The 22,420-nt window shown below is 46.2% G+C and overlaps 1 protein-coding gene across 5 annotated transcripts in view; it reads right to left on the bottom strand.

Annotated features, from left to right (window-relative positions):
- TTF1 (transcription termination factor 1) overlaps nt 1-22,420 on the bottom strand; it is a 28,805-nt gene that overhangs the window by 4,238 nt on the left and 2,147 nt on the right. Inside the window, exons 2-9 of one of the 5 annotated variants that reach the window (XM_043916527.1) lie at nt 18,773-19,806; nt 14,696-14,916; nt 13,072-13,257; nt 11,844-11,922; nt 8,696-8,826; nt 6,019-6,253; nt 3,020-3,109; nt 2,011-2,076 (exon numbers count right to left, since the gene is read on the bottom strand). In XM_043916527.1, coding sequence (XP_043772462.1) covers nt 2,011-2,076; nt 3,020-3,109; nt 6,019-6,253; nt 8,696-8,826; nt 11,844-11,922; nt 13,072-13,257; nt 14,696-14,916; nt 18,773-19,788 — 2,024 coding nt within the window. In that variant the 5' untranslated portion in view covers nt 19,789-19,806. Of the gene's footprint in view, nt 1-1,939; nt 2,077-3,019; nt 3,110-6,018; nt 6,254-8,695; nt 8,827-11,843; nt 11,923-13,071; nt 13,258-14,695; nt 14,917-18,772; nt 19,807-22,420 lie in introns of those variants that run through there. The other 4 variants (XM_043916528.1, XR_006343302.1, XM_043916529.1 and 1 more) reach the window with 4 other exon arrangements.

Genomic DNA, 22,420 nt, shown 5'->3' with positions numbered 1-22,420 from the left:
GCTGAAACTCTTTAATACTTTGGCTACCTGAAGCGAAGAACTGACTCATCTGAAAAGACCCTGATGCTGGGAAAGATTGAAAGTGGGAGGAGAAGGGGATGACAGAGGATGAGATGGTTGGATGGCATCACCAACTCAATGAACGTGAGTCTGAGTAAACGCTGGGTGTTGGTGATGGACAGGGAGGCCTGGCGTGCTGCAGTCCACGGGGCTTCGAAGAGTTGGACATGACTGAACTACTGAACTGAACTGAGCTTTATGGACTGTGCTTTGTCCACAATCCTGAGATATAAATAACTAACCACTAGAACCAGTTTACACCCTTCCTAATGGATCGATGACAACCTCACATCAGCAGCCCCGCTTCTGAAAGGCAGCCAGGCTGCGGGAGCCCTGCTCCCTGCTCCACCGTTCAAACCTAAAGGCCAGATGGTCCCTCAACGCCCCGCCTCCCAAAGCCCACCAACCTTGAGCCCCACAGTGCCTGGCAATCTGCTGGGCTTAGAGGCACGGGGCTCTGCCGGTCAGCTCTCCCTGCTGGGCCAGCAGCGACTTCAGGTCTTAGGAAGGGTGGCCTCTCCTTCACTGGCAGAAAATGCAAGGACCATAGCAACAAAGGCAGGTAGTGACAGCGGATGAGAGTGAAATGGCACTCCTCAGGTGAGAAATGCAAATGATCAGCACAGCAAAACCACCAGGGAGGCCTGGCGAGGAAGAGGAGCCTGAGGGGGTCTCAAAATATCTCCCATTTCCTACCACCAAGAGAGAAACTGTCACTTTTCTGCAAGGGGAAATGACGTCAGAACATGCGCCTCAGGGCAGGGTGGGGCCTGGTGCGGAGACACAGCCCCGCCCCCAGGGACTCCGAGTAAAACGCAAATCTGGCTCTGGCCCCCGGGGGCCTCCGACAGGCTCCCCAGCGAGCGGAGTGCTACAGGACCCGTGTTCTCCCACAATGACAGAAACATGCTGCTGCATCTAAAACAAATCAAACAATAAGGATCTAGCGTACAGCCCAGGGAACTAGATTCCACCGACATCTCCATCTCGTAATAATGGAACAGAATGTGAGGGACTTCCCTGGTGGCCCAGTGGTGAAGAACCTGCCTTCCAATGCAGGGGGCGTGAGGTTGATCCCTGGTCAGAGAATTAAGGTCCCACGTGAGGGGCAGTGCTGCAACAAAGACCCAGTATAGCCAACATACATACAATTTTTTTTAAAAAATGGAAAAGAATCTGAAAATACATACACACACACACACATATACAAAATTGAATTGCTTTGTTGTATCCGTGAAACGTTGTAAATCAACGACACTGCAATGATAAAAAGAAAGACAGAGGCAGAATAATTCTGCAGATTAGATGACGCTAAGGAGACAGATCCTGGGTTGGATCCTAGGACGGGGGAACGTGCTTCGAAGGGCACTTCTGGGACAACGGATGAAATCCGCACCGGGCCGTGCGTCAGAGAGGAGCACTGCCGCCACGCAGACGCCCTCAGCGTGATCACTGTGCTGGCCGATGCAAGATAACATCCTTGCTGAGGACATGTCGTCCACCACTAACTCTCAAGTGGTTGATGCAAACAACTCTATTCCCTTGGAGTGGGGAGCACGAGGGGGACAGGGAAGGAGGTTTGACAGAGTCAACGTGGCAGATGGCAGGAGGCTGGTTATGGGTGAAGGCCATGTGGGTTCTTCCTACCAGTTGTAACTGGTGAGTTCTTTAAGAGACTCGACACACGTTTCATTCACTCTTCTCAGGTGTCGTGGGGGTAGAGGTGGGGCTGGAGTAGAGGGAGGGTTGGTATGATTAACCTCGTCCAGTACTAAGGAGGGCGGGGGCGGTTCACCAATACAATACATTTTATAAGGTTCATAAATATAATTTATAAGGTGAGTAACACAGATAGGTGGCACGAATTTCAGTCCTGGTCTTTGAAGTCTGATAGGCAGTCATTTATTCTCTTATCTTTTCATTGGCTTAATATTAAACAAATGTCCTTACCCTATGATGCTAGCAAGATCTTCCCAGTCTATTTCATTAACATCTTGCACATTTATTTCGTACAACCTATAAGAAAAAAATAAAAATTAAGTTTTCAAGCCAAAATTCAGCATGATGGCCATCTTCATGGACTCACAGAAAATTAAGAGCTGGAAGGCCTCAGCGTATCCACCTCTGTTCCGGCTCCCTGTGTTACCCACGCCCAGTGACACTGGCAGGCAAACCCAAGGTTACAAGGTACGTGAGCTCCAGACCAGAAAGCCTCGTCTCCTCTCCTCCTCCTGAGCCCTTCACACCTCCCACCAAGCCGTGTTGCCTCCTTGTGTAAAAAACATTAACTTCACAGCTAACGTTTAATAACCTGTGATAAACTGTCATGGAAAAGAATAAAACATGAAAAAGTATATTGTGTGTATATATACATGTATAACTGAGTCACTTTGCTGCACAGCAGAAATTAAATCAACCATACTTCAATTAAAAAAACAAACACAACTTCACCATTCACGCAGACACACAGGAGGAGTAACTGCGTCCTCAGCACTGACCATGTGACAGACACTGGGTTAAGGCCTTGTACCCATGAATCCATTCACCCTTGACACTATCTGATGAAGCGGGGGGCTGTGTCTGTTCTGCAGACCAGGAGACGGACTGAGAGCTCGGACCACCAACACGATGGACCCACACTGGAACCCAGGCCCGCCTGCCTTGAGAGGCCCTCCTCATCTCTGCTAGTCCCTCTGGGGGAGGAATAAAGCGGGGGCGGGCATCCCCAGCCAGGCCAGCGTGGAGCATGAGGAAGCCCACTGAGGAAGGAAAGCAGCATCCCTGACAGAGGACGGGATGAAGGGAGCTGCACAGGGTCCCCGGATCCAGAGGCTTCTTCCGCTCCTCCGCGCCCCCTGCTTTGACACAAGCCCAGGTCCATTAGACCCACAGGCTGGGTTAACTATTCTTTGCCTAGAGGGAAAATCAGGTAAAACAGGGTCCCTGTCTATTTCTGTACCTTTCGATCAGATTGATCTTGGCCTGCAGAGCATTCACTCCACGGTACACGTCCCGACCGTTCGTCATCCTCTTGGTTAGAATTTCCGTCCTGCGTTAAAAGAAAAACAGTTTACGTTCAGGGTAAAGTTTCCCTTAAAACGTCCTTTGTTTTCCTCACTGAAATTGTGCTTATTCAGGGTGTTGCTCAGACTGTAAGGTGGGATTTCAGAGGTGCTTCCTCCAGGATGAAAGTACCTAAGTTCCATAAGGAAGGCTGAGCACTGAAGATTTGATGCTTTTGAATTGTGATGCTGGAGAAGACTCTTGAGAGTCTCTTGGACAGCAAGGAGATCAAACCAGTCCATCCCAAAGGAAATCAACCCTGAATATTCATTAGAAGGACTGATGCTGAAGCTCCAATTTGGTCACCTGACTGGAAGAGCTGACTCATTGGAAAAGACCCTGATGCTGGCAAAGACTGAGGGCAGGAAGAGGGGGTGACAGAGCATGAGATGGTTGGATGGTATCACAAACTCAATGGACATGAGTCTGAGAAAACTCTGGGAGACAGTGGAGGACAGAGGAAACCGGTGTGCTATAGTCCATGGGGCTGCACAGCTGGGCATGACTTAGCGACTGAACCACCACCAAGTTCCAAGGCATCATATACTCCATCACTGAAGCAGCCCCCCAGCCTTGGCTCACCTCCCCTCAAATCACAGGGAAAATTAAAGAAATCTTTGGAAAAATTAAAAAAAAAAAATAAATTGTCCTCATTCAGAACCACTTTCTAACTTTTGCAACCCATCACTGCTAGCATTTACCACCATCAAGAATATACTTGTTTTTAAGTGGGAAAGTACAAATAAAGTGATAGAAAGCTGATTATTTATTGAAACTGGATGATGGATACAAGGAGTTCTAAGAGTGTCATAAAATTTTTAATGATAAACAGTTAAAAAAAGGAAGAAAGAAAAAATAAGCCTGCTTGCTGGTGCTAAAGGGCATTGTGTAGACTCAATTTATTTTTGCTTGCTTATAAAACAGGGACATGGCTGTTATTACCTTTGAGCTGCTGAAATACCAAATAAGACACATTGAGTAAAATGATAAATGATTCAGTGATTCCTCTAAGGCTCAAAGCTCATGGCTGAGGAAAAGGGTTCCCTGGAGTTCCTAATGAGAGCAGGAACCTAATTAAAAATATTTAAAAAGTGCTTATCTTAAAGAGTGAAATTTGTCACAATCTGATGGACAGGTCACAAGTGGTGACATTTGCTTTCCTGAGAAGGAAGGTACATGACACACGCATAGAAACCAACACTTCTTGGTCAGCTGCCCACATCCTGTTTTGAAATGTACCACCTGATGCCACTTCAATGTTTCACGAAGTAAATCAATGTTCAGTGTTCCAGTTTTCTACATTTTTCTTCCAATTAAACAAGAAGTCCTGCATGTTATTTAGTTATACTGATTCTGAGGCATGGCTCCTCTTGGTCGTTTCCCTTCTAAGACACTGGCATCTCATCTCTCACTAAGGCTTATCACCCATTCTTTTTCTTGGCTGCACGACTTGCAGGATCATAGCTCCCCAAGCAGGGATCAAACCCAGGCCTAACCAAGTGCAAGCATGGAGTCCTAACCACGGGACACCAGGGAAGTCTCATCTTTTTTTTTCTGGCCACAACCTGAAGCAAGCAGAACTTCTCTGACCAGGGATCGAACCTTTGCCCCTTGCCGTGGAAGTGCAGTCTTAAATCAGTGGACAGCCAGGGAAGTCTTCCCACTTATTTAAGTCTAAGATACCAGAGGTAGAAAGGGCTCTGATTCCTCCATAGTACCCATTCCCCCCCCTAAAACATTAACTGTTCTTTGGAGTTTATGTTCTGAGGACAGTCTTCTAGTAAAATAAACAAGTACCCTATAGTTCAGCTGCAAGGTATATACACAATACACAGTGTAATCAAGGAGTTTGCTTTTAATGCACAACACGCCCACTCTGGAGTCCATTCTTCTTTAATAGTCAAGTCGATGGAGGCCCCTTTGTGTAGGAGGCCTGGGGCGTGAGCTGCAGGACCACTGCTGCAAGCTATCATGCTGCAGCTGAAAGTTCAGCTCAGAGACTTTCCAGGGCTGGGAAACGCTATCCCAGGCAAAGAATGTGCAGCCAGAGCTGGACTGAAACTACTTCTACATGACGGATGCACCTAAAACCTTCTAGGATGAATGTTTGAACGCCCTGCTTTGGCAAAGAGGAGTCTGAATGAGAAAGTCAAAGTCAAAAAAAAAAAAAAACCACCAAAGAAAGCAAAAATAGAGGCAGAGCTATTTCTGATCATTAGGCTTGTGATTTCTCTCCTGAATGTTCAGACGCTAGTTTCGTGTTTTTATTTCATGCCATAAATAGGTAACAATCTTGTTTTATGAAGAAAGGGACAGAGTGAAGAAACCAGAAGTCAATACAATACAATATTCAATATTAAGAAGATTTGAGTTCTAGTCACGAAAGAGACATAGAAAACAAAGTTTTGGTAACCAAAGGATCAGCGGGGGAGGAACAAATTAGGAAGTGGGGATTAGCACATACGAACTACTAGACGTGAGACAGATACAGAAGGTACAAGCACAGGGGACTGTACTCAGCATCTTGTGAATATTGGAAAAGAATATGAACAATTCTCTACACACAACTGAATCACTTAGCTATACCCCTGAAACTGACACAACGTTGTAAATCAAGTATACTTCAATTAAAATAATAAAAAGAATTTAAAAGGTTAGGGTTGTTTATGAAGTAGCCACACGATGAATCAGGGTTGGCTAAGTGCCACCTTAGATCAGATACTGATATCGAAGTTGCTGGAGCCGAGGATCAGAGGATTCTTGACCTGCAAGGCTTTCCACGCGGTGGTCGGAGGTATTCTTAGTGACCTCCCCAGCCCACCCACTCACTAGAGACTGCCGAGGAGGGGGAAGACAGCACCTTGCTGAGATTTAGGTAAGAAGCCTCAAACTTACCACTTACTTTTACACTGCATCCAATTCCTGGTTTCCACTCTAGCCTCCACTTCTACCCAGGATATGCCTTTGTAGAGCTTCTCCCGAACAATTGACAGGCGGCCTTCAGGATTCAGCTGCAGTTTAGAATCCATCTCGTTTAGCTCCTGGGGAGACATTTTCTTCAGAATCACTTCTTCAACAGCCTTGATTAATTTCTGGGTTTCTGTCTTGCTCCAGGCACCATGATTAATTTCTGTTGACATAAAAGGATGGTCTTCAAACTGCTAATCTATTTGCTTTCAAACACAGTATTAAAAACACGAGAGTGATGGATACGTGTCACTGGACATCAGTCCAAACCCACAGAAGGTACAACAGATAGAGGGGTTCCCACTGTTGACTGTGGACTCTGGGGAGTTAAGACGTGCCACGGTCGGTTCATGGATTGTAACAAATGGGCCACTCTGCTGGGGGGTACTGATGGTGGGGGGAGGCTGTGCATGTGTAGGGGTGGGGGGCATACAGGAAATCTCTGTACCTTCCTCTCACTTCAACTGTGACCCCAAAACTGCTCTAGAAAAACAAAGTCGTTAGAAACAAAAAGATATATCAGCCACTTTCCAAAAAATAATGAGCAACATCTGAATTATACAGTTTACATGCAAATCAAGACGAAACTACTAAAGTGCCCACAGGTTCTTTTTAGGAACCAAGTGTGTGTATACATGCACATGCGTGCACACACATACAACCAGTGGCAAAAAAAACCCTGAAAAACCCTTTCTTAAAGCAATCTATTTTTTGTTTTTAACTTTGAAAAAGTCGTTCTTTCTGTTTCTAAGAGTAATCTCTCCTGCAGGCAGTTGTGAGTTCCCTGAAAATTTAGTGGGAAAAAAAGCAACCAAAGGTCTTCCATGTTATACGCTAACTCCCCACAAGAGCTCCTGGAGTGGAGTTCAGGGCGCAGTGAGGTCACCACAGCATGTGACGACGAAGGCACCTGAGAATCTCGACAGCCAGTCACCACTGCAGGCGCCAGAGCACCCACAGTTCACGCTTCTTGTCCAGCTGCTTACATGCTAAGGATGAGGCTGCAGACCGGCAGGCTACACCTATCTTTGATTTGGCCTCAGAGTGTTACTGTTACTATTCCCCCAATAACAATTAGGATGAATATTTAAAAGTCAAGAGAGTCCCAAGGAAAAAAAGGTGAAATTCCCAAAAGATATTTTGATTTCACACGTGCACGCAAATTCAGATGTTTGCTTTATTTCCTGGAAACTTGCAGAGTTGGCCACGCTGAGACTTGGCTGGCACTGGTGGCACAGAAGGCCTGGTCTCCAACCCCCTCGGGGTCTACCGCATGCAGACATGCAGACACCTGCCCGGGACCCACTGCCTACTGCCCTGGGCCCTGCTCTGCCTGCGGGGCGGGAGAATGGCCATCGCCCCACTAAACTCTGCATTGATGCAACCGAATCACACTGGGATGACCTCATACTTGTGCTCAGCTCCACCTTCAAATATTTACTGGAAACCCAACACTGTTTAGCTTCTGGGCTGATGCCAACAGCCGCTAAGGACCGCCTTCTTAAAGCAACTGGGGATTTTTTTTTTCTTAATGTGAAGACTACTACCAAGGCAGCTTTTTTTTTTTTTTTTTTTTGTTATTTAAGCCACTTTGTGTGTGGTAATTTATTTCAGTAGCCAAGAGGAACTAATACAGTTGTCTAAACTTCTCCTTCCTTCATCATGACAACAGAGTTTGTATCTAAATATAATACAAATCACTATGGGAATTTTCAGTAAGCCAAAGGGATTCAGACATTTTTATGCACTTTAAGCATGATGCTTCCAGAGTGTTACAACCAAATATTAAGAAATGACAGAAACAGTGCATGCAAGAAAAGAGAAATGACAGTAGACTAGGAGGTAGATAGTACCCTATGTCAAGCTTCTCAAAATGTGTCCCTTAGAGTATTAGTGTTCTGTGGGATATTTATAAGTTTTCAGGCAAAAATAAAGGTTCTTCAAAATGTTTCTTAAAAACTCAGGTTTTTTTTTTTTTTATAAACACCAGGCTTTATTGTGTTTATATTCATTGGCAATATCCAAATATGTAAGGTGAAGTCTTTCTGCAGAATCCAGGGGAATGATTACTTAGTGTAAATATACTGTGGTTTAGATGCTAAGTCGTGTTTGACTCTTGTGACCCCATGGACTCTAGCCCGCCAGGCTCCTCTGTCCATGGGATTCTCCAGGCAAGAATACTGGAGTGGGTTGCCATTTCCTTCTCCATCAAGGCAGCTTTTAATGAAAGAGGAGGAAAAGAGACAGGAGCTGGCTGACACTGGCTGTGGGAAACATCCACACCTAACAGGCCCTCCCTGGGCCACCTTGGGGAACAGACCTTGGCGGCCCAGGCTCTCCTATCCATGGGCTTCCTCGGGTTTTGGTTTATCTGGCAGTTACAGTCAGGCTGAAACCTACTGAACTGAGTTCAGTGCAGCACAGAAATCAGTCTGGTAAGCAAGGGTTGTGTGGTTTCAACAATACACATGAAGAAATGAATCGGTCAGAGAATGGCTGAAGAAGTGATGGCTCTCTCAGCAGACAGGTGGGCAGTGATGCCTGGGCTCTGGGTCATTCTGGGCTGGGTTGCTCACATGGGTGGGCATCAGGGACCACAACTTACGACCGCTGATCTGGGAGAACTTCAGGGCCACGGAGAGGCTGCTTCGAGACACCATCTCACCAATCTTCTTCCAGTCGTTCCCGTGCAGGGACTGGTATATCTTCAACTTCTCGGTATCTCCTTTGCTGTACCTAAGAGGAAGAGAAAACAGGTCACAGCTGAGCAGGAACCATAAGCTTACTGGGCAGGCTGGGTGCTGGAAGCAGTTGAGTGGGGTGGGCCATCAGGACACCAGCTACCAGGGACCAGAGCCCTGCCCCTTCCTGCCTCGGCATCTCACTCATGACAGTGAAATGAGAGTCACTCAGCTGTGTCTGACTCTTTGCGATCCCCATGGGCTGTACAGTCCATGGAATTCTCCAAGCCAGAATACTGGAGTGGGTATCCTTTCCCTTCTCCAGGCGATCTTCCCCACCCCGGCATCGAACCCAGGTCTCTTGCACTGCAGGCAGATTCTTTACCAGCTGAGGCACCAGGGAAGCCCATCTCACCCGTGGACATCCTACAGATCGGTCACAATGGTCCCTGGCCAGAGGCCTGGCTTGCTTACGCAGAGGCCAGGGCAGATGGATCTCGCTATTCCCCAGCCAGACACATAAAGGCTCCCAACAATAAGACCTGGGCTTTTTGACTACGCCCGCAAAGGCCAGCGCTCCCCACGGTTCAGCTCCACCAGTCACCTTGGCCTCTAGACCTGTGATGGGAAGCCCTCCTCTCCCTCCACTCGACCCCCTGGAAAGCCCCTGCCGGCTCTTCAGATGCAGTTGAAATGGTGCGTCTTCAGCGAGGCTTTCCTGACCGTCAGGGCTGGCGGAGCCCTGCTGTCCTTGTCACTACTTCCAACTGTGTACTCATGGCTTCCCTGGTTTGCCTGACCTTCCTCCACGCCACCACTGGCCAATGGAAATGCTATCTGAGTCACCTGTGTCCCTTAGAAATTCCTAGGGGTTGTGTGAAAATTAATTTTATCTGGCTTTAAATGAGCAAATTTAACAATACATATTATTTAACCCAATGTATTAAACTTGCAGCCATTTCAACATGGAATCAGAACCTCAAAGTATGAATAAGGGACTTTATATTCCCTTCTTCACACTAGGGCTTCCCTTGTGGCTCAGCGGGTAAAGAATCTGCCTGCAATGTGGGAGATCTGGGTTCAACCCCTGGGTTGGGAAGATCCCCTGGAAAAGGGAAAGGCTACTCACTCCAGTGTTCTGGCCTGGAGAATTCCATGGACTGGGACACAGAGAGTCGGACATGACTGAGTGACTTCACTTCACTTCTTCTCCATGCTAGACCTTCTAAATCCAGTGTGTATTTTATTCTTCAGAACAGCAAGGCTTGGACTAACCACGGCTTGAGTGCTCCATGGCCATGTGAGGCTGGTGGTCCCGGGACGGGCAGCACAGCTCTGGAGGGGACATCCTCGGAGGGCGGGGCCCCCGTGGACTTTCTACGCTGTGGTACCCGTGGTGCTTGACACATAATAGACACTCGATAAAGACGTGACAGGTGGCTTAGCACAAATCTGTCAGTTTAAGGATGTTAAGGTGCATGAACCCCACATAGAAGCAAAGATATTCAAGAAAAGAACTAAAATGAGAGATCTTTGAGATCAAACACCTAAAATGTTTAAGTGAAGAAAAAGCCATCTTTATGACATTCTACAACTCCTTATGGATGGGGTGGGGGAAGTGGTGGTTGATGTTATTACTAATATGACAAAAAAGCAGCCTTTATAAAATACTAACCATCTCGAGTGAGTGACCCACAACTATCTCAGGACAGTAAGATTCCAGCGTTCTCAGAAATGTATTTAAAATGCAGAGAATGGCTGAATGGCACTGAATGGCAATCCTTCACCACTAAGAATCAAGCTTTCTAGCAGCCTCCTTCTCAGGGCAGGCAGGGTCTTACTGAGATTTAAAAAATGACTTAAGAGCACCTTTGAAGCCACACAAAAGAGCTGGTGAGAAGCTGAGTGGACGAAAATGAGGAAACAAGTGTTTTGACCTCTGCAGCCCCTTGAAGCCTTTCAATTATTTGACTTTTGACTTTCTGTGGCTTTTTCACTTAAGAATTCCTTAAACTATAAAAACATTCTTAGGGTACATGGCCACCACAACATAAATATGGCACCAATGAACTTTATGATCAGAATGACAGACTTCCATTATTCTAAAAATGTCATTCTCACACCTAGGTTACCTCATTTGCCAACACTGATTTAGCAAAAGCGTTAAGTCCCACTGAAAATGTCATCTCTGCTGAATTTTCTTAAAGTTCTGTCCATAGCTGTGTGACGCTGGGGCTTGGAGGGGGTGGGGAGGTTTCAGTTCCTATGGAACACCTTTCCTCTACTTCAGCTTTATTTCTTTCAGTAAAAGTTTCAATAAAGAGACCAAGATCGTATCTGTGTTAAGATCTGATAATACGTATGTTTTGGCTTAAAATCACAGGGCTAAGGAGGACCCAGTGGCCCTGATAGGTTCACACTGTCTGCCTCCTGGAGGTGGGATCAGTGGCTGAGCCCTTGGGGGCTGTTTGGAACCTCATGGGCGGGAGCTGACGCTTTTCTGCTCATCCCTTTGTTCTGAAGCAGAGTGCTTACCCACGACCGATGCTCAATCTACATTTGTTTTATTTGGAGTGTTAGAAACAGACCATAATTGGGTATTTTATTTAGGAAAAAAGAGAGGAAAGACTGGTTATCACCCCATGAAACTCTCTGCATTGATGCAACTACATCACACTGGGATGACCTCATAGTCGTGCTCACCTCTACCTGCAAATATTTACCGGAAACCCAAAGCACTGGGCTCAGTGCTGCAGGCAGACCGCACTGAGAAGGAACGTCTGGGCTCCCAAGGAGCTCACCGCTCGGGAGGCCGCTGAGAAAACCTCACGAGCAACTAAGAGGCAGCACGTGGCGAGTGCTAAGACAGAAGCAGAAAGTAAACTAGGGGTTTAAAAAGAGGAATATTGTGGAAGATTTACTCAAGAGGTGACACTTGAAAGGGTCCTTGGAGACATACATGTGACAACACATCTCATTTCACACACAAGAATCTTCACCATTTTGCTGCAGACCCTTTGACTTGTGTTATCACAAAGACTAGAGAAATGTCCTGTTCCAGGTTTTTCTTACCTGCCTTTGTAATTATTGACATCGAACATCTTCTTTGCTCGATAATATACGAGTTTCCAGGGCCGGGCAATGCCTTTACCTGAAGCCAGAACAGAGGTGGTCAGAGGGACACCGGGAATGTGGCACGGAACACAGTTGCAATTATAAAAGAAACCCAGAAGAGCCCCTTTTTACTACATGAGCGATCCTAGACCCCAGGTGGAGGCCGGGATTTCCTATGTACTGCAGAAAGCTGTCTTGGGGAGCAGTTATATTGATACGAAACCCCATTTCCTTGGTGATCTCTGAAAACTACATGGCTCAGTGTGGAGGCTCTCTAGCTTCTGGTCTCCTAAACTGGTGAAAAGAACCTCCTAAGGCAGAGGCACTGAATTAGGAGAAGGGGATGCTGAGGTGGACAAATACCAGCAGCTCTCTGTAAGATAAAACAAAAAACTTTTCCAAGCGAATAAGCTTTTTCCTGCTTTTCCACTACAAAGACGAAATGGTCCCCTAGCAGGGGCTGACTGTTTTGCTTTCCTTTGTGCATTCCAGACAAAAACCTAAGAAATTCTCCTCTTTAAATACAAGAGAGATTTACTATTGTTATTATTTATTTGTCTCCACCAGGTCTTAGTCGTGGCATGGAAATTCTTTCAGTTGCAGCAAGTGGGGTCCAGTTCCCTGACCAGGGATCAAACCCAGGCCCCTTGCATTAGGAGCGCCGAGTCTCAGTCACTGGACCATGAGGGGAGTCACAAGAGATTTTTTTTCAGTCCAAACCTATACTGCTTCATGACCTTCTCTGACTTTCCAAGGATACCTCCAGGAGGAGGGTCCCAGCTCAAAGCTCACACATGGCTCTAGTTAAGACCCTGGGAGATGCTGGCGCACAGAGGGATGCGCTTTCTGCAGTATGTACCAAAAAAAAAAAAAAAAAAACCGCACAGTACAGGACCGGGAGAGAAACCAAGACTAACTGTGACCTAGTAGCAGAGAGTCAGACCGGACTGAAGCGTACGCATGCCGGAAACCTGGAAGCTGATCCGTGGTTACGACATCTGCCAACGCACTAGAGAACAAGCTCCAAACCCCTGGGAGTGCCGGCTGGCAGTAACAGGACTGCTGACACGGCGGCTAACACGCGCTGCTGCGGTGGGTGGGCCAGACCCTGTGCTCAGCCCTCACCGTGATCATCCAGGCGAGGCTGGAAGGCCGTGGAGGGTCAGAGCCCACAGCTCTAACTTACCAATGTGCACTCTGAACGCGTACTTCCTCTTTAAGTCGGTGATCACAGACTTCTCCTCCGGGTATCTGTCTGTGTACAGCAGCTTATCTGCGTTCTCGATTCCTGTCAGGGACAGGAATTCTTGCACATTCCTCTCCAACTGCTGATTTTCCTTCACGGAAAACTTGCCAAATTTAATAGTGACACCTAGGATTGGGGGGTGGTGGGGGCGGGAGAAAAAGGTACACAATTGTCAACAACAAATGAAAGCAAACCAGCGTTAGGTCTTTAGCAACTTATGACACAGTGCCTGTCAGCCCCTCCCCACCTGTCAGGGAGCAGCCCCTGCCTGGGCCCTGGACATCTGATCCCCTAAAGAGTTGACCTCAAGCCATACTGTCCTCCCCAAGTCTCCCCCAGTCATCCTACTCCACTGTGACCTCTGCTGTATCATCGATCCCTTCTTACAGAGTTATTTTAAAGAAATATTAAGAGTGATATACATTAAAAATGCAAACGATTGAAACAGAAGTTTAAAGGAAGACCCCTTCACTCTCCTCTGCCGCCCAGTCCCCTAAGGCAGAGCTGCCACCTGGCTGGCACTTACGTGGACGCGCATGTACGTTCTCTGTGTGTGGACCTTGGGGGATGGAGGGGTCAAGGTCACTGCGATTCACGTTCTATTCCTTGTCATAACTCCAAGCACTCAAGTCTCATTATTACTGACTGCATTACACAGTACACCTTCCCATTCTTAGACTTATTTATTTTTTGGCCAAGCTGCGTGGCATGTGGGATCCTAGTTCCTGGCCAGGCACTGAACCTGTGCCCCCTGCACTGGAAGTGAGGAGGCTTAACCACTGGGCTGCCAGGGAGGCCCCAGACTTGTTTTAAAAATCTTTTTATAAAATATACACTCATAAAAATTTCAGCATAGAATACAGAAATAAAATGGGGTCCTTCTATAGATATTGCTCTATGTCTATTTTTTAAAAAACTAATCTTATTAACATGATGAATTCTGTAAGGCTAACGCCCCCATTTTTACTTTTTTCAATAACCAGTGGCGCCGGGTGTCACACGGCAGATAATCATGAGTAAATACCACTTACCTGTGGTACTCAGCCCTACACTTGCCATTCATTCTGAAATCCAATAGGCTTTTTGAGAGGTTCTTGTAACACAGTGACATCAAGGAGGAGACCAAGCTGGCTGTTGCTTGAAACCATGGCAACTCCCACCAGCTCACCCTCCAATTAACACCCTGGAAATTACACCTCATCAAAGCCAATGATGTTTGACATGCATGTTTTCATTTAATCTCACTGGTGCATCCTTCCCAGCCTCTTAGCCACTTAGCCTCTTTCCCCACATCTTCCAGGCTTCATCTGTGATCACCTGGTTCGTTCAGCCTTGTTCTTCCCTCACCTCCCCTACCAAAAAAGAGGAAAACCATCGCACTTGATTTTGCTAATTTTATAGCACAGATGACGGTTCTGGAAGGACATGAAGCTGAAAGCAGCTAAGGGATGCTTCCCGTAAACCTGTAAAGCTGAACTTGTGCTCAAAGGAGGTCAGGGCAATTTACACACATATTAATAGCAAAGGAGTCTGACCAACATTCAAGCTCAGTCCACAGTCTCACCCTGGGCTTTGAATTCTTTAAACCGCCCCAGGTCATCTCGGTACATCCGCTTGATTGTGGTGGCAGCCCTGTCCTTGATGTCGGGGATGAATTCCTGCAGCTGCTTCACCGCAGACTCCAACTCCACCTCCGGATCTTCGGAATCTCGCGAATCTTCAGATAAGTATTTAGCTTCGGACTCTTTAGCCGAATTGCTTTTGTCTTCATTTGTAGGTTCTGACCTAAGGAGAAAAACTGGGTTGATTTAACCTCGATGGGTCACATGCCCAATGGCTTTCAGATTCTTTTCTTACAATGACTCTCATTTAAACTGTGACAACATTAAAGCTTGCAGGGATACTGCAGTTGATTCAGTCCATGACGTGTGAATTTGTTAACGTGTTGAACAGCTTTACTAACTCGGATACACCTTTGGGGCTGACAAAAAGGTAAACATGCAGCCCTAAGCCCTATTTCCACAAGGTATTGCTTCTTATATTAGTGTTTCTCAACTTTACTGTTTTAGATATTGACTTCCTAATAAACCAGGCCCTCTTCTATGCTCATGGATACTCAGGACACCTCTGGGACTCTTTCGATGAGTTACGTTCTATAATAATGGTTATTAATTAGGTAAGTCAATACTTAGGGTCTTCATAGTTACCACTGCTTCAGTGCAATTAACAACGGCCGTATTTTTTCCCCTTTGCAGTAAAAAGAAACACAGTTTTGTATGTATTGATCATTAATTCATCCCCAGAAACTTCCAATCAACTGTCCAAAGCCACTCTTAGTCAACTATATCAGCTAGCTGCTCAGACAGGTAACTGAAACAAAATGAAAATGAAACTGTATGCACTTGTCTGAGCAAAGGGTCAACAGTCTTCACAGGTTCACAGCTCAATACAAGAACCGCGAGTCTAGAACACTCCTGCCTCATTGGGAGTGATCTAAAATGTCCTGATGAGATGACACAGAAGATGATGTGAGTTGGGCCCTAGGCCATTTAACTTCTATATGAAACTACATCAAGCCAGGACAATCTTCTAGTCAGCAAAGAGAAGAAAGTCACTGATAAGGAAATGGGGAGGAAACCTGTCCCAAATGCCAGGAACTCAGATAAAGTGGTTTAAGAAAAGTCCTGCATTTATTCATCAGCCAGCACATTTAAATGATAACTATGTAAATGACAACATCTAAACTTCTTTTTATTAGGGAGAACCCTAATTCAAGTTTTCTTTCTGCTCCAGTAACATTCTAAGCTCTCTAATCCTTTCTCCTATCTATGTGCATATACACAAAGGTAATTTTGGGGTCTTAAAATGCCTTTTAAACTTATGCGTAGAATTTCAGAGTCAGAGAGTCAGAGACTTAAAAGAAGGAACTTAGGGGTGTGGCGGCGGGGCGGGTGGGGGTGGGGAGGATGGGGGGAGGGATAGTTACTGGGCTGGGATGGCCATGTACATGCTGCTGTATTTAAAATGGATAAACAAGCAACCTAGATGCCCATCAGCAGATGAATGGATAAGGAAGCTGTGGTACATATACACCATGGAATATTACTCAGCCGTTAAAAAGAATTCATTTGAACCAGTTCTAATGAGATGGATGAAACTGGAGCCCATTATACAGAGTGAAGTAAGCCAGAAAGATAAAGAACATTACAGCATACTAACACATATATATGGAATTTAGAAAGATGGTAATGATAACCCTATATGCAAAACAGAAAAAGAGACACAGAAGTACAGAACAGACTTTTTGAACTCTGTGGGAGAAGGTGAGGGTGGGATGTTTCGAAAGAACAGCATGTATATTCTCTATGGTGAAACAGATCACCAGCCCAGGTGGGATGCATGAGACAAGTGCTCGGGCCTGGTGCACTGGGAAGACCCAGAGGAATCAGGTGGAGAGGGAGGTGGGAGGGGGGATCGGGATGGGGAATACGTGTAAATCTATGGCTGATTCATATCAATGTATGACAAAACCCACTGAAAAAATAAATAAATAAATAAAGGAAAAAAAAAATAAAATGGATAAACAACAAGGACCTACTGTACAGACAAGGAACTCTGCTCAGTGTCACGTGGCATCCTGGAGGCGGGGTGGCGGGGGGCGTGTAGTTTGGAGGAGAATGAATACATCTATATGTAAGGGCTGAGTCCCTTCACTGCTCACCTGAAACTATCACAACACTGTTAATTGGCTATACCCAATACAAAAGAAATGATATGGATCTAACAGAAGCAGAAGATATTAAGAAGACGTGGCAAGAATACACAGAAGAACTGTACAAAAAAGATCTTCACAACCCAGATAATCACGATGGTGTGATCACTCACCTAGAGCCAGACATCCTGGAATGTGAAGTCAAGTGGGCCTTAGGAAGCATCACTACAAACAAAGCTAGTGGAGGTGATGGAATTCCAGTTGAGCTATTTCAAATCCTGAAAGATGATGCTGAGAAAGTGCTGCACTCAATATGCCAGCAAATTTGGAAAACTCAGCAGTGGCCACAGGACTGGAAAAGGTCAGTTTTCATCCCAATCCCAAAGAAAGGCAATGCCAAAGAATGCTCAAACCACTGCACAATTGCACTCATCTCACATGCTAGTAAAGTAATGCTCAAAATTCTCCAAGCCAGGCTTCAGCAATAGGTGAACTGTGAACTTCCAGGTGTTCAAGTTGGTGTTAGAAAAGGCAGAGGAACCAGAGATCAAAATGCCAACATCTGCTGGATCACTGAAAAAGCAAGAGAGATCCAGATAAACATCTATTTCTGCTTTAATGACTATGCCAAAGCCTTTGACTGTATGGATCACAATAAACTGTGGAAAATTCTGAAAGAGGTGGGCATACCAGACCACCTGACCTGCCTCTTGAGAAACCTGTATGCAGGTCAGGAAGCAACAGTTAGAACTGGACATGGAACAATAGACTGGTTCCAAACAGGAAAAGGAGTATGTCAAGGCTGTATATTGTCACCCTGCTTATTAAACTTATATGCAGAGTACATCATGAGAAATGCTGGGCTGGAAGAAGCACAAGCTGGAATCAAGATTGCCTGGAGAAATATCAATAACCTCAGATATGCAGATGACACCACCCTTACGGCAGAAAGGGAAGGATAGCTAAAGAGCCTCTTGGTGAAAGTGAATGAGGAGAGTGAAAAAGTTGGCTTAAAACTCAGCATTCAGAAAACTAAGATCATGGCATTCGGTCCCATCACTTAATGGCAAATAGATGGGGAAACAGTGGAAACAGTAGCTGACTTTATTTTTCTGGGCTCCAAAATCACTGCAGATGGTGATTGCAGCCATGAAATTAAAAGACGCTTACTCCTTGGAAGGAAAGTTATGACCAACCTAGACAGCACATTAAAAAACAGAGACATTACTTTGCCAACAAAGGTTCGTCTAGTCAAGACTATGGTTTTTCCAGTGGTCACGTATGGATGTGAGAGTTGGACTATTAAAGAAAGCTGAGCGCTGAAGAATTGATGCTTTTGAACTGTGGTGTTGGAGAAGACTCTTGAGAGTCCCTTGGACTGCAAGGAGATCCAACCAGTCCATCCTGAAGGAGATCAGTCCTGGGTGTTCATTGGAAGGACTGATGTTGAAGCTGAAACTCCAATACTTTGGCCACCTGATGCGACCAGCTGACTCACTGGAAAAGCCCCTGATGCTGGGAAAGATTGAGGGCAGGAGGAGAAAGGGATGACAGAGGATGAGATGGTTGGATGGCATCACCGACTCGATGGACATGGGTTTGGGTGGACTCCGGGAGTTGGTGATGGGCAGCGAGGCCTGGAGTGCTGCAGTTCATGGGGTCGCAAAGAGTCGGACAGGACTGAGTGACTGAACTGAATACAAAAGAAAAAGTTGAAAAAAAAAAAAGTTCTCAGTGAAAACAGAATCTTAACTGCCTTATTATATACACGAAGAAAGGAAGGTCCCCGCCAAGTTATGCAGTTAGTTCCGCACGTCACTCTATACCCGGGTGGTCTACCTCTTTACAATTTCTACCACTCACTACAGCTGGGCTGAACAAAGAGGTCACAGGCAGGATTCACACACAAGATGTACATCATCATGTTACCTCTGCACCTTTCTGGAACAGGCCGGGGGATTCTCCTCTTGTGGCCTGGGTTTTGCACTTTCTTCAATCAAGGTACCTTCCAGTGAATCAAGAGGCGTGTCCTCAGAGCACCTCCCGGGCGCTGAAAAATCACCAGGCGCCACGGTGCTCTCAAGAGATCTTCGCTTCCTTTTCTTAGACTTTTTCTTGAGGCCGCTGGAGTCCTGACTGCCTCCTGCAGTCTCGACCTCATCAGCCACTTGGGATCGCTCTGAGTACACGCTCTCAGCCCTCTCGGGCGCAGCCAAGGCTTCGAATTCTGGGGGATCTAGATGCTTCCTCTTCCTTTTCCTGGACTTGCTGTGACCCGCAGACACTGAGAGTTGCACGAATCCCCCTTCTTGGTCCACTTGAGGCTGCGGTTCCTGCTCCTGGGAGGCTGCCCTGGGCAGGGCGCTGCTTGCACCCGGACTTTCCTGGACAGCATCCCAGGATTCAACTTCCCTCTGACGTTTTTTATGCTTCTTCTTCTTCTTCCTCTTCTTCCGAACTTCACCATGCAGTTCCTCGGACGTGTTTTCACGTGGCTTAGTAACTGAACGGGGATCATCTGCTTCAGGCCGTTCTGTCGACTTCTGCTCCTTGCTTGCGTCAACGTAAACGACATCCACATCGCTTCTGAAATTCTTTGGTGTGTTCTCAATATTTTCTTTATCCACCAGGACGCATGCAACACCTGTTTCCCTGTCGACTCCCAAAGCACTTTTTCTTCTCTTTTTCTTCTTTTTGGGTTTAGATGTGGCCATTTCAGTCTCATCGCAGATTTCTGATTTCCTCAAAGGAGAAGAAACGAGATGCTGGCTGTCCTTTCTCTTTTTTTTACGCTTCGTTATAACACACTGCTCCTTTGCCAGGGGGGCGGCTCTGAAACTCTCCTGGGAAGGCCGCCGATGTCTGTCCTTATGTTTAGAATGCTTAGCCTTTTTCTTCACGAAAACGGGAGTTTGGGTTTCCAAGCTGCTTGATTCTCCTTCCATTTTACTCCTGTAGGGGAACTTAACAACACGGTTTATTTTTGCAGAGCATTTTATAAGTTAGCCTCAGAAAAAAGAAAACATAATCACAGAAAGATGAAATTGCATGACAAACGATAAGCCTGGAGTCATGATTATAAATTTCCTATTATTCTAAATGCACAGCAAGCTCACTATAATTCACTTGTCTGCTTCCATTGCCTTTATGATATAGGGGAAAAAAAACAGTTAGCTAAGAACAATGCTCTGGCGTGATCAAGCCCTTGCTCCTCCTCCTCTTTAACCTCTCTTCTGTGTTCCAGCCAAACACGGCTTTTTCTTTTTCTTTCTTTGGCTCCCCAAACATGCTCCAATCCTTTCTTTGGCTCAAAGTCTGATAAAACATGATTTCCTCTCTCCAGGATGCTCTCCACTGCCTCCGACCCCTCCCTGCCTCCTGCCTCCTTTCATCTTTCAGAGCTTGGCTTGAACATCGCTTCTTCAAGAAAACTTTAAAAGAACATATACATTATGAAACCATGTATATTACATTAAAAAAATATACACATTATGGTTCCCAGGTGGCTCAGTGGTAAAGAATCCGCTTGCCAAGCAAGAGACGCAGGTTTGATCCTTGGGTTGAGAAGATCCCCTGGAGAAGGAAATGGCAACCCACTCCAGTATCCTTGCCTGGGAAATCCCATGAACAGAGGAGCCTGGTGGGGTATGGTCCATGGGTTTGCAAAGAGTCAGACTAAATGACAACCATATATATTGCATTAAAAACACAAAAAAAGTTTCATGTATCTTTTCTGAATGGATATATAAGTGGCAAAACTATAAACACAGTAAACTGGCAAATCAGGGATTAGGGACAAGTAGACAGCCAGCTTCTCTCATATCTGTAAATTTTTCTTTCTCTTCCTTTTTTTTTTAGGCCACGCCCTACAACGGCATGTGGGATTTCAGTTCTGTAACCAGGGATCCACCCTTGTTCCCTGCAGTGGGAGTGCAGAGTCTTAACCACTGGACTGCCAGGGAAGTCCTTGTAGTCTTTTATTTCTTAACTGGAATAATGAGTGCAGGGGTGTTTGTTATATTTTTGTCTACGCTTATTTGAATGCCTTAAATAGTTCACTTTATAAAGCAAGGGGCAGAACAAGGGCACAGGCTGCTTTCACTTGTGTTAAAAACAAGCAAATGAAGGATATAAATGTACTAAGTATCTACAAAAGAGAGAGACAGAAAACAAAGTTTTCCTGATCCCTTGGGCTTTGTCTATTCCCCAGACAATATATTTTCACAGCAAACTATTTCTCTTTTATAGCATTAAGCCCAGCTGTGGTTCACAGTGAGGACAGCAGGCAACCACTGACCTCAAACTAAAAGATTATCTCTTTGAGAAAGAGGCTGAATGGGCTTTATCAGTGGTTCAACAAAGTCACTTTGGTCGTGTCTGGCTCTTTGTGACCCTCTGGACTGTAGCCCACCAGGCTCCTCCGCCCATGGGATTCTTCAGGCAAGAACGCTGGATTGGGCTGCCGCTCCCGCCTCCAGGGCATCTTTCCCACCCAGGAATTGAACCTAGTCTCTTCTGTCTCCTGGGTTGGCAGGCGGGGTTTTTTATCACTGGCACCACCTGGGAAGCCCCTCATACAGTGTCTGTATTTTATGATCTGCATTTTGCTATTGTCACTTAACAGATTGTGGAGACTTCTCTGTATCAATGGTCTTTCCATGCGGAATGCCAAGCACATTTTCTACAGAAGGTGCCTACTTCTTCCTAGGTAGTAAAGAAGCTGTAGGAATTGTGGTGCTTCCCTGGTGGTCCAGTGGTTGAGTCCCCCCATTCAGTGGACCTGAATTCAATCCCCAGTCCAGGAAGGCTCCACACGCTGCGGAGCAACTGGGCCTGCGCTCTAGAGCCGGTGCTCTGCTCTGCGATGAGAAAAGCCCCCCAGGGAGGAGCCTGTGGAGCGCACCCCACAGCAGCCCCTGCTCGCCACAACTAGAGCAAGCCCCTGCAGCAGCCACATACAAATACATTTTAAAAAAAGAATTGTGCAGCTGGAAGGTCAGGGAATGACAAACACGTGGACTGATGAGACTAAAAGCCAAATCCCCAGCCTCACGATCGCACCTTCAATGGAGGCACCAGGAGCTTCAGTGGCGGCCTCTCTTCCTGGCGTCACTCGGAGATACACAGACACCCATCTCTGACTGCCTGGGACCTCAGCTGTAAGCAGTGTAATGGCTGCAATGCGATGGCCTGTTCAGAGAGGGCCCGGCGGGCTTTGGCTGTCTCCTCCACTACCAGCCCCAGCATCTAGCATAGTGCCTGGCTCACAGGAGGAATTCAACAAATACGTTTTGAGAATGAATTAATGCCTTCTCTTTGGCTGCCCCGGAACTGTTAAGAACAGTTGGAGAAAAAAACTCACAACTGGGCAGATGGGCACTGCTTTAAGCCCTTGGCTGCTGACTATAGCTGGGACCCGAGCAGTGACCAGCAACTGATTTCTGTCCCTCTAGACCTGCGCTGTCCAACATGGCAGCCACGAGCCACATGAGGCTGCTGGGTGCTTAAACGTGGTCAGGCCAAACTGCGTCTAAGTGTAAATACACACTGCATTTCAAAGACTTGGAACAGAGATGG

This window comes from Cervus elaphus, chromosome 11 (assembly GCF_910594005.1).
Source record: "Cervus elaphus chromosome 11, mCerEla1.1, whole genome shotgun sequence".
In the NCBI taxonomy this organism is placed as follows: Eukaryota; Metazoa; Chordata; class Mammalia; order Artiodactyla; family Cervidae; genus Cervus; species Cervus elaphus.
The sequence above is the reverse complement of the archived record's forward strand: the minus strand, read 5'-3'. Positions and strand labels throughout refer to the sequence as shown.